This window comes from Atta cephalotes, assembly GCF_000143395.1.
Source record: "Atta cephalotes unplaced genomic scaffold scaffold00070, whole genome shotgun sequence".
In the NCBI taxonomy this organism is placed as follows: Eukaryota; Metazoa; Arthropoda; class Insecta; order Hymenoptera; family Formicidae; genus Atta; species Atta cephalotes.
The window spans coordinates 948,961-961,211 of record NW_012130134.1 but is presented as its reverse complement, the minus strand read 5'-3'; the positions used below and the strand labels follow the sequence as shown (position 1 = coordinate 961,211).

General features: G+C 29.2%; 2 protein-coding genes across 3 annotated transcripts; both read left to right on the top strand.

Annotated features, from left to right (window-relative positions):
- Positions 1–935: 935 nt before the first annotated feature.
- On the top strand, positions 936–5,617 carry LOC105623997. Its single transcript, XM_012205368.1, has 8 exons — positions 936–1,169; positions 1,524–1,828; positions 2,844–3,424; positions 3,602–3,944; positions 4,031–4,396; positions 4,605–4,778; positions 4,849–5,065; positions 5,219–5,617. The coding sequence occupies exons 1-8, from the start codon at positions 936–938 to the stop codon at positions 5,615–5,617; spliced, it is 2,619 nt and encodes an 872-aa protein (XP_012060758.1).
- Positions 5,618–7,933: 2,316 nt separating this feature from the next.
- LOC105623996 (probable hydroxyacid-oxoacid transhydrogenase, mitochondrial) lies at positions 7,934–12,012 on the top strand. Of its 2 annotated transcripts, none has more exons than XM_012205367.1 (8): positions 7,934–7,983; positions 8,599–8,707; positions 9,246–9,509; positions 9,962–10,194; positions 10,289–10,519; positions 10,950–11,112; positions 11,503–11,784; positions 11,929–12,012. In XM_012205367.1, exons 1-8 carry the CDS (start codon positions 7,934–7,936, stop codon positions 12,010–12,012), a joined length of 1,416 nt encoding a protein of 471 aa, XP_012060757.1. The 2 variants fall into 2 exon arrangements, with proteins under 2 accessions (XP_012060757.1, XP_012060756.1); XM_012205366.1 differs by having other exon boundaries at positions 7,934–7,986.
- Positions 12,013–12,251: the final 239 nt, after the last annotated feature.

Genomic DNA, 12,251 nt, shown 5'->3' with positions numbered 1-12,251 from the left:
AAGAAAAAGTTTCACGTTACACAGACTTTAAAAGTGATGCACTCCCTAAGTTTCAATTTAAAAAATTTTAAAGATGGTATTAAGAAAAATCGCTATTTAATTATTTTTTAAGAAATAAAAAAAAGTATTTTAAAAAATAAAAGTAAAACTAAAGCATTCTTATAAATTAAAATTTCAAATACATTACTTTAAATACTAAGCGTCACTACGATCTGAATATTAAGATTGAACTATTATATATATTCATATAAATGAATTAATTTCTGAAATGATAATTGCTTGCCGATATAATTGTCGGACTTTCAACGCAATCAATCTGAAATATTAATAATCCCCCCAAATTTCTCAAATTTGATCTTAAAAAACTGTAATAATCTTATTGCGAAAAATATTGCCTGTTGGGAGTCGAACCCGGATTTCTTGCATTCCGTCCTAAGCCTTTAGACTATCGAGACCTTACGTAATTATTAATATTTCAGATTGATTGCGTTGAAAGTCCGACAACCATATCAGCACGCAATTATCATTTCTGAAATTAATTCATTTATATGAATATATAATTCAACATCTTAACATTCAGACCGTAGTGGCACTTCATATTTAAAGTAATATATTTAACATAAACGGTCTTGTTTCCAATCTTATTGTTTAAAATTTCAAAACAAATAAAAATTCTAAAGAAAGATTAAAATCGTATTTAATTAATTATTTAATTATATGAAAAAATATATATAAATTGTAATAAAATATAGACTTTATTTTATTTTTGTATATAAACTAAAAGAACGATTGCAATTAATAAATAATAATGAAGATGTCAGAATTGATTAGCACGAATATCTTTGTTTTGCGCTAGAACTACGAGCAAACATCGCATATAAAATCTTTATCCTATCAAATAACGAAGATTGATTATTTTCAGAATAAGCCATAATATGGAGATCTCAGCAGCTTGGCTGCTGACCATCTTCTTGGCGGTTGCCACTATTACGATCGATGCATCAACTGTTTCGCCACCAATAGTCGGTTCAGAAAATAAAACGACTGTCGAATCTACGAAAACTACACCGAAAAGCAACTTTGTAGATTACGCGAGACCCTTCACGAATGTGAAGGACATACTGATGCAAGAGATCCAGACTTTAGACAAAGAAACTACCGATGCTAAAGTAAGATTTTTTCATATGAAGAACATTTATTATTTTATATAACATTTTTCAATCTCTAGTGAAATAAGCGCGATCATATCTTTCTACATAAAAAAGAATTCAATTATTTTGAACTTATGCCTAACAAATTATTAAATATGGTGGATAAAAATTTTCCAATTACTTGCATTTTCCAATCACTGCAATATATAAACATAAATATTGTAATACATCTACAATTAAACAGAAAATTCTTAAAATTCAAACATAATTTAAAAAATCGAATCCTGAAATACGATCAGTTTTAATTTGATTTTTGCTTTGTTATTTAATTAAGCTACACGAAATCAAACGATTAAAAAAACATTTATTTAGATTCAGGAAGAGGTGGCGAAGACTTTCAAGGCCGAAGCACAAAAGGACAGCATAAACTTCCGAAAGACCTCTAAACCAATCAAGCTGAATGTATCAAATTCGCTTCTAAAGGAAAATGAATTGAAGAAACTCGAAGCTACGCCCTACGAGGACGACGACGAGGCAAACTTCGATGATGACGATTTCAGCGATGAAGAGTACGAGGATGACGGCCTATTGCCGGTGGAAGATGATGAAGAAGTTATGACACAGTGCCCTGATTACTGTAAATGCGCCGGGCAATACGCCGCTGCAACAACTGCAACGTATGTTTCTAATCGAATCATTATATAACTGAATAATGTCCCTTAGCGCGACAGCAGATAAAGAGTAGATAGCTTCCTACAATACTTAGAGCGCAATCATACGACACAGTTTTCTACATTAATAAAGAGTTAATAAAAATCAAATGAATACTCCGATCTCAATACAAAATTTTATCATTTTCGTAAAGTTCAAGGACCCAAACGATAAAATGAGATAATTAAAAAAATTACGTTATCTAAGTTGTGATTTTATTTAATTATTCTGATATTTTTTTTTACGTCACAATGACTTCCTTTATGCTTTATAAATTTTTTAACATTTTAATATTAGTTATATATAATTAGTTATATATAACAAAGTCATGGTCTTCTGCAAAACGATCGAATTTAAATCGAACAAAAGATTAATTATAATTTGTCTAATATTAGAGATGACAATCGCTAAGTAGTTACATTCTAAAAAATATGAATGTGGATTTAACAGCATGCGGTTAATATAATCCTCACTCTGGTATTGATACCAATATGATGTATATTTGAAATCTATATATTAGATTATCATGTTGGTATTAATATAAGTGAAAATTATATAAACACCATGATGATATTAAATCAATATCCATATTTTTAGAATATAACATACACTAAAAAAAAAGTGTTTAATTTTAAAATATTAAAATATTTTACTTTTGTCTCCATTTTTAAAATATTCTTTTTAGATATAAAGATTTAGTTTTAAACTTTTCTAATAAACAAAATATGTATTTAAATTTAAACGGTAAAACTTTTAATATTGAAATATTTTTGCTATTATATAAATAGTTATTTTGCAGAGTTGTTTTAAATGTAAATATTTAAATACTGCATATTTTACAATGTAGCTAAATAGAATCAGTCAAGTAGACAAAAGTGACGTCTTTTACGTCAATGAGACGTCATTAAGACGTCATCTTGCCACTTAAGTATACAAATTTTCCATTAATTATTCCCATTCTTTTCTATTTACTATCTATAGATGCACTAAACTGGTAAATGAGCAGTCCTTTGGATCAAGTATTGCTCATTTGCGCATCGAAAACGCCGGCGAAATCCGACTGGGACCGAACGCCCTGCGTGCTCGCGGTCTTCAGCATGTGGAATCCATCACTATTGTCGACACACGCATAGTCGAGCTAGATCGTACGGCCTTCAATGGCATCACGTACCTATTCGCCGTAAACTTGACACGCAATGGTTTGCAAGACATCCACCCGAACACTTTCCAGAACAATACGCAACTCAGCCTGCTCACGATCGCCGGTAATCCGCTTAAGCACATGCATGATTCTAAGTCGAAGCATTATCTGTTGCACGCACCTTCGGTCACTGATTTCGATTTTTCAAACAATGGAATAATACGGCTGAAACGCACCGCCTTCTCCAAGATGCACAGCCTCAATTTCATCAATTTACGTGGCAATCGGCTAAGAGAAATTGACAGCATGATCTTTGACTCGCTGGACCAACTCATGGAAGTGGACCTTTCGGATAATATCCTGGATGAAATCCCGATCGATCTATTTGTTGATAAATACGTTCAAATTCTTCGTGTCGCTGGTAAAGAATGACAACGTGAATCATTATTTATCAGTACACAATAATTAAAATTATAAATGCTTAATTGAATTTAACAGAAATGATAAATTTTAATTTAATTAGTTATCATCTAATGAGCAAACTGTAAGATTTTTTAACCGTTGAGAAATTCATTGATATAGAAAAAATTATTTTTAGGAAATAATCTATCAACGTTGGCCACCATAAGTTCCTCGAAACTGACGATGCTCGATGCCTCAAGAAACAAAATTAAGGTAATCGGTAAAGATGATCTAGAAGGCGTACCACTATTAGATCAATTATATGTCAAATCAAATAATTTGAAGAGAATCCACCAGCATGCCTTCAGCAAGCTCGAGCAATTACAATATTTGGATATCAGTGATAATAAGCTTTCCTTATTAACTGAGCATCATTTCAAGTCTAATCCAAGACTACAGGTTCTACTGATGAACGACAACCCCGGTTTGCAAATTCTGCCAGTTTTTAAAACTTATGACTTGCAATTTAATACGTTCAGGTAAATATATCATGTGCCATTTTATTTTAAGAACCAAATAAATTAATCTATATATGTATATCGCAATAATAGTTTTAATTTAACAGCATTACCCGTTTCGAATGCGCGAATTGTGGTCTGGACAACCTCAAATCTGGAACGTTCGACGAAATGCCGGCATTGACTCGATTAAAGCTAGCAAAGAATCGTCTATCTGCCTTACCCGATGGATTCCTGGATAATCTTTCGTCTCTTCGTGAACTGGATTTGTCCGATAATAACATCAATGCTCTCCGACCCAATATGTTCCGCGGCGCCATAAATTTGAACAAACTGAACCTCGCTCGTAATCCATTGAGAACATTACAAGTGACGCCGTTCCTAGATCTTCCAAGCCTCACCAAATTGGACGTGAGCCGATGCAACCTCGAACGCGTTTGGAGTGAAGCTAGAGTACCATTGAAGACTCTTCGGTACTTAAAAAATTCTGTGTTCTTCCTCGTGAATTGTTGTATTGAGGATAATTTTAAATATAATCTTTTTTTAATATTTTGCAACATATCTTCTGTATTATAAACAAAATTATTCTATGACATTGTAATCAAGATATTCATTGATCAGTGTATTATGATGTCAAAAGATTCACTGATCAATGTATCTCACATTTTCGCTCTTGTTTAGATTTTTGTCGGTTCGTGGTAATCTTCTACGACGAATCACCGTTGAGGAACTGAGAGCCACACCACATCTCACTGGTCTGGATTTGTCGCATAATCCTTTAGATTGTGATGCTGAATTCACTGAATCTGTGCAATGGCTTACCGATCGTGGTGTTGCACCTACAGAGGTACTTGAGTGAGTATTCAAGATTAGTCGTCAGTTAAATTTTATAGAGAACATCTCTCAATCTATCATGTTTTTATAGACTTATCAATGATAAATATGACGATATTGAAGATATTGATAATTTTATGGACGTCAATCAGTGGACAGATTTAGCGAAGATAATTTGCGATGGAATCGATGACGGTCCACCAGCAAGATCACCTCCTGGCAAAGGCACACAAAAAGATATTCTTCTAAATATTGATATTGTAGAAGACTCCGATCCTTTATTGAAACATGAGCTTGACAACAATGAGGTAAAACGATAATAAAGAATGTCCTTTGATATATGTTTTAGAAATATTTTTTTATATTCAATTATTTATTTCTTTTAATATAATTTTTAATTTTTATAATTTATTATATTATTTCCTAAATTAAAATAATAATGCTGGATGCGTTTATTGTAGAAACTCAACATCGATCACGGCATGCAACATATCGATGAGCCGCGATTAACGGAAGATCAAGAATACGATGCAGACTTCGCAGTTACCACTCAATATCACACTTGGTACAACTGGAAACCGGGTTTCAAAATTTGGTTGATTTCCGGTACTGTTCTATCTGTTCTGGTAATCTTTTTGTTGGTAGCTCGTCTTGCCTGCTGCTTGGCGAATAAACGAGGACGAGGTCCTGTTATCAGGCCACCCATGATCCTTCGTCAAGGTCTAGTTGACAACAAAAACTGCGGTTTGGTATATAAACCTTTACAGGAGGAAATAGCAACGCCTCACATGCCAAAACGCGGTAGCTTCTACTCGAGCAGTACCTTCCATTACGATAAAATCGTACCAGAGAGTGTATAAGAGAACTTATCTCCTGATTAATTAATTGACCCATTACTGGGCAATCTACCGATGGTTGGTTGTGAACAACGAATCGTAGAAAATCATTTTGCGCTGTTCTCGCGAATCAAGAGAAGTTCTCAGACTGTTATTCTAACGACGAAGCCGATGAGAATAATTAGGCAGATTTTTTTGACCACGTAATTCATAATATATAATCCTGTTGGTAAATTGATTCGTTTTGATTAAAAGAATATAACTGAGTATTTAATTCAACCTCTTAGAAAGGAATACGATTGATCGTAATATTTTTCTTCTAGGCTTTGTCGTGCCCTCAAAGTTGACATAAAATACGTGGTTAATAAACGTTTATTGTTATATTATTAACTCAAAGATGCCTGATAGAAATAGTTATATATCTTAAAATAACGAATAGTTATAATATATCTTAGATATATAACTGCAGTACTGCGTTACAACCATATATAAATATGTAGCTTTTGTAAGAAACAATGAAAAATTAGATTATTTTTTACAAAAAGTAGAGTTACAAAAAAATACAACAATGTACTTATTTATAAGCTCAACTAACAGTTTTACTTGATTAAGTAGCGAAATTTGGAGAACAATTCGAAGAAAAGCAGTACTGTCTAAGAAGCACGTATTTAATCAAATGAAGATGAAATGTAATAATAATAATAATATTGCGTTAATTAGACATAAAGCATGTCTATAATTGGTAGTCGGTGATGAGAGAATTATATATGACAGATGTAAAATTTTATACGAAACGAGAGAGCTTCCTGTAGGATGTCCAGTCATAGTAATATATGCCAACAATAAAACAATAATTATGGTGACGATGTCTTCATTCAGTGAGAATTCAAAAATTTACGTTGAAATTAATACTTTGTACGTACGTTATGTCGCTATGCACATCTCTATTATATATATTATACACACACACATATATATATATATATATATATACATAAATAATAAATCGTTTTAATAAAATCGTTTTAATAAAATTTTATTTAGAATCAAATTCGAATTTTCGATCGAGTTGATTTAAAAAAAATAATAAAAGAAATAAAAAATCCAACTTCAGTATGCTACAAAAAAAAAGGACGAACATTAATGTTAAAAAAAATATGTCAAAAGTCTTGAAGATTAATATTGGGATTCGAAAAAAATATAATATTTCATTTATAAAATTTGTAGAAGTGATTAATATTCAATCAAGATTCAATATAAAAACGTATATAACAGAAAGTATACTTGTAGAAATAGATGACGTGAATAAGTTCGATTGAATAACTTCTATCACAACAAGAATCAACGATAATTTTGTGCAAAAAAAATAAGAATAATCGATCAAAATCAGACTCATAGCGCATTAATTTTTTGCACTGTACTATTTATTCAAGGTATTCCAGAACTAATTATTGAAAAATTCTATTGATAAAAAACTGTAAGTAACTGTTTCATAATATTACATAAAAAATACGTCATATTGAATGTAAATTATATTGTCTTGGAGCCGACATTATCTTGTTTTAAGTAAAGTTATAATTTAAAAAATTAGATTAAACATTTAGTAGTTATTTTTGTAAAAAAATTCTCTAATCTATTATTGTATATAACTTCAAAATTAATAATTTATAAAATTTATTAAATTTATCGTTCAGTCAATAAAGTTTTCGTTAAACTTTCAATTATCAATAGAGCTGCTCAAATTTTTATAAATAAATTTGTATCTTTAGAAATTTATTTAAATAAATTCTAAAAATTCTAAGCTGTGAAACATTTTTCAAATATTTATTTTAGAAGCTTAGATCCTTAAATAAAATTTTGATTGAATATAATCATGGAAATGTAACATTTATAATATTTATAATATTTATATTTGTAATATTTATAATATTTATTTCTTTTGTAACGTTCTTTTTGTAATCATTTCAATTCAATATATGAATTTCATTTAATTTAAATTTTTGCTTTAAACATCGAAATTTCGGAAATGATCTTTTAAATTGAATGATAGAAAGTAGCACTACAAAACATAATTCTATTAATATTGATATTGATAAAACCTTGTTCATATATGAATACGAACACATGGATAACAGAGCCATTTCATCAAAAGCTTAATTGGTAAACAGCCAGTGGAAGAAAGGGGAATATGAACCGGTCGTAATACCAAAACAAGAGTACAGCACGAGAGTTTGTCGAGAACATCACCCCACAATATTTTCAAAAGACCAGTTAAAATTTGTTTCTACCACTGCTGTTTTGCTATTTTTTTTAGACAATCATTCCTAACAAGTATTTAAAATGTTGCCGAGGCGACGCGTTATTGAACTTCTGCAAGTCATTTCATCCCAGTCGTAAGTAAACTTACAGTATAATTTTTATTTGGAAATTAATTTAAAAAATTAATATAGCAATGTAATCAAATAAATCGCCAAATGTTTTGTGATTACGGTCTCTATCGTAGATCAATTAATATGATAAATTTTATACAAAAATATACATTATGTTTTTAAATTAAAATAAAGAGAACTAAGTGATCGTGCTATAATTAATAAATAAATATTACTTAAAATTAAATATATAATAATTGCTACAGAAAGAATATTTGAGTTTTTACAATTAAAATTAGTTCTCGCAACAATCCTTACATCAAAAGATCATCTTTGTTATACTTTTATTTACCTTCCTTCTTAAAAAGTTATAAGTAAACACAAGTACATTTAGAATCCTGCTTTATGTTATTAAAGCAGTGGAAATAATTTTCACCTGTATTTTGTAAAAATATTATATAAGAAACGTAAGAAATATGAGAATGAAAACATCAGTGATGTAACATCAATGACAATCTATCACAAAATAAAATAAAGTAGCGCAAATTAGTTCGATGACAATTTTTCGATGGGTTTATTTGAATGAAAGAATAGAAGTATATTGACCGTGAAAATTAAACTGTTCTGGATTTTTAGATGCATATGTCCAGCGCACGGAAATCCAGGAGCTACTAGCGTATGGGATCATGGAAAAATACGAAGCGCTGCAGCAAATATTAAGACTGATAAGGAATATGCTTTCGAGGTAAAATTTGTATAGACAAAATTTATAAAGACAAGGAAACTATTTATAAGAATTCTCCTTAAAACATGTTAATATGTTAAATACATTGATTTTATCATAGACTCCGCGATTGTAAAATAAAAAATCTCTCACATACGTTATGCATTCAGTTAAGATAACGTGTTTATAGCAACCATATTCAATGCCACATTTCCTAATAATCTAAATATAGGTGCAACAACAGATTTTAACAAAACTATTTCGTAAAATTAGAGATTATTATTTAAAGATTATTAGATATAGTAAAATATCTCTCTTTCTCCCTCTCTCTCTCCCTCCCTCTCACCATCACTATTTTAAAAATTAAATTCTATTGATTATATATACAAAAAACAATACATGTATCTCACAAATATGAAACCAAAAATTTTTTAAGCATAATTCTTGAATTCAGTAATTTACTCTTTTCTTTATATCACTGAAACGTTCGACAATTAAAATGTGATAATGTCGTAATTTATGTATAATATTAATTATTAAAAATTATGTGAAATTTTAGATAGCCTGTTCTACGATGCGATATGGAGTAGGAGTAACAAGAGAATTAGGAATGGACATACAAAATTTAAGAGCAAAGAAAACATGTCTAATGACTGATCATAATTTGAGGAACTTAACCCCTGTAAAAACTGCTATTGACAGTCTTTCTAAATATGGGGTTCAATTCAAAATTTACGATCGAGTACGAGTGGAACCAAATGAAGAAAGCGTTCAAGATTCGATCAATTTTGCCAAGCGTGAAAATTTTGACGCTTTTGTAGCGGTACGTATGCAAGAAACGCGATAGAAGAAAGAACATTAATACTATCACGTTCTTTGTAAAATATATATCTACACTGAAAAAAATATAGTTAATTTTGACAAATATTTAGTTGAATATTGCTAACTAAATATTTATTAAATATAAAGATATATTTATTTGATACAAGAAATGTTAATTTGATTTAACAATCTTTTTTTTTCTGAACAAATAATTATTTATAAGAAAATGTTTAGTTGAAGCAATATTGAACTAAATATTTATTAAAATTAACTATATTTTTTTTTCAGTGTATATAAATTAAATTATATTCTCTTTTTGTATCAATTATATGTTATATTACAATATATCATTAAATAAATCTTTATTTCTATTATATGTAATAATTAATAAAATATATTATTATTATTATTATTATATAATTATATATTATTTTTTTTATTGTTAATTCGCAGATTGGTGGTGGTTCCGTGATGGATACTTGTAAAGCGGCAAATCTATATAGTTGCGATCCAAAAGCCGAACTTTTGGATTACGTAAGCGCACCGCTCGGAAAAAATAAAGCAATCCAAGTACCTCTGAAACCACTTATCACCATTCCGACAACCTCCGGTACCGGTTCTGAAATAAATGGAATATCTATTTTCGATTATCGACCGCTAAAGCTCAAAGCAGGGATCGCTAACAGGTAATCATTGGATAGAAAGAAGTTCATTCAGTATAAATCATTGGATAGAAAGAAGATATAAAAAAATATTAATTTATCAACTATTTTATTACAGATCTCTATGTCCTACAATAGGACTCATCGATCCCAAGCATACTCTGACTTTGCCGGAGAGAGTATATGCTTACGCCGGTTTCGATGTGTTCTGTCACGCTTTGGAATCTTTCACAGCGTTACCCTATACAGAGAGACCATGTCCAACAAATCCAATTTTGAGACCAGCTTATCAAGGTAGCAATCCTATTAGCGATGTCTGGGCGCGATATACTCTCCAAATTATTCGCAAGTAATTAATCAGTCAATTACTTATGCAAAATTGCATATTCACTATCTGCGTATATATTTTGAACCAGGGATTTCCAGATAAATAATAAGTTAATTTTTATCAAGTAAAAGTAAAATTACAAAATCATATTAAAATATAAAGCGTTATTCCAATTGATTTCAAAATAATTACATTAATTTTACAAAAGCAAAAACTGTTTTTCAAATATGGAAACTTAAAAATTTTTGATATCATCTTAATTTTCCATCAATATGACATAAATTAAATGTAACTTATCTCATAAAATTGAAAAAAATGTTGAGAAACATTAAAAATTTTTTTGTTTCAAAATAACTGGATTCAAAGAAACTACGTAGTTTAATTTTCCAAAACCTATTTTTTTTTAATAAATATTGTTTATTCATAAATGAACATGTAATTTTTTATATAGATACTTTGAGCGAGCAGTTTATAATCAAGAAGACTTGGAAGCGAGAAGTAATATGCATTTAGCAAGTACAATGGTAAGTGTTGCTTTCGGAAATGCTGGTGTTCATCTTTGTCATGGACTTTCGTATTCTATAAGTGGAAATGTTCGAAGTTTCCGATCAAAGGTAAATTAAGAACTTGAATTTTTGTACTCTTTTTATAATCAATAATAATCTATATTTACTTAAATACAAAATTTAATTTATATTTAAACTTCTATATATTTATCGCAAATATTCAAGCAATTTTTCTTTAAAAAATAGAAAAATATTTGATTACAATAGCTTTCCAAATAGCAATATAAAAATATGACTTCTCTCTTCTCCCTTTCTCGAGAGAAATCTCCACACACTTTATCTCTTATTTAGAATACATTTGTAAAATTATATACTATATCTTCCTAGCTCTAGTTTATTAATTATTAATTATTAGTTAATTAGTAGTAAATAATTGTTATATATTTAATTATTTAAAATTCTTTGATTTTTTTTTATTGAATTTTTACTATATTTAAGGGATACACCAAAGAATATGACCTAATTCCTCACGGTCTATCCGTGGTGATAACCGCACCAGCAGTGTTTTCCTTCATCGGAAGCGCATGTCCAGAAAAAAATCTGGAAGCTGCAAAATTACTCGGAGCGGATGTTAAAAATGCTAAGCAGGCTGATGCAGGCAAAATTTTGGCCGATGTTATAAGGGAATATATGTATATTATGAAAATCGAAAACGGTTTGAAAGAACTCGGTTTCAGAAAAGAAGATATTCCTACGTTAGTTCGAGACACTTTACCTCAGGTAAATAACATTCAGTGCATATATTCTTTATTAAATAGAAAACTTACACATAATTAATATAAAATGTAGTATAATGATCAATACATTTGTCTAGGTAAAAACCCCATTAAAAATCATTAAAATTTATCTCCTTTTTTCTTCTAGTATCGTATGACGAAAAACGCGCCACGTGAACAGTCAGAGGAGGATCTTGCACAATTATTCGAAAATTCATTTACCATTTATTAATTTAATATTTATAAAAATTAACGTTTTAATTAATTATATAAATTATATAAGTATATAAATTAAATTGTAATAATATTATTTTTATATAAAAAACAAATTTTATAATTTTTATAAAAAAACATAAAAATTAGATTTAGCAAAAAGATTAATAATTAAATAATTGTGAAATTGTTAAATATTATACATACATATGGATATATAACATATATGTAAGTTTTTAATTAGTTTATATAAATATA

Bases quoted from the DNA above. Each gene is read 5' to 3' on its own strand.
- LOC105623997 (XM_012205368.1), top strand. From the start codon at position 936: ATGGAGATCTCAGCAGCTTGGCTGCTGACCATCTTCTTGGCGGTTGCC. The intron at 1,170-1,523 runs GTAAGATTTTTT...ACATTTATTTAG, and splicing joins AAGAAACTACCGATGCTAAA to ATTCAGGAAGAGGTGGCGAA. The intron at 4,397-4,604 runs GTACTTAAAAAA...GCTCTTGTTTAG, and splicing joins GTACCATTGAAGACTCTTCG to ATTTTTGTCGGTTCGTGGTA.
- LOC105623996 (XM_012205366.1), top strand. From the start codon at position 7,934: ATGTTGCCGAGGCGACGCGTTATTGAACTTCTGCAAGTCATTTCATCC. The intron at 10,520-10,949 runs GTAATTAATCAG...TTTTTTATATAG, and splicing joins ACTCTCCAAATTATTCGCAA to ATACTTTGAGCGAGCAGTTT. The intron at 11,113-11,502 runs GTAAATTAAGAA...ACTATATTTAAG, and splicing joins TTCGAAGTTTCCGATCAAAG to GGATACACCAAAGAATATGA.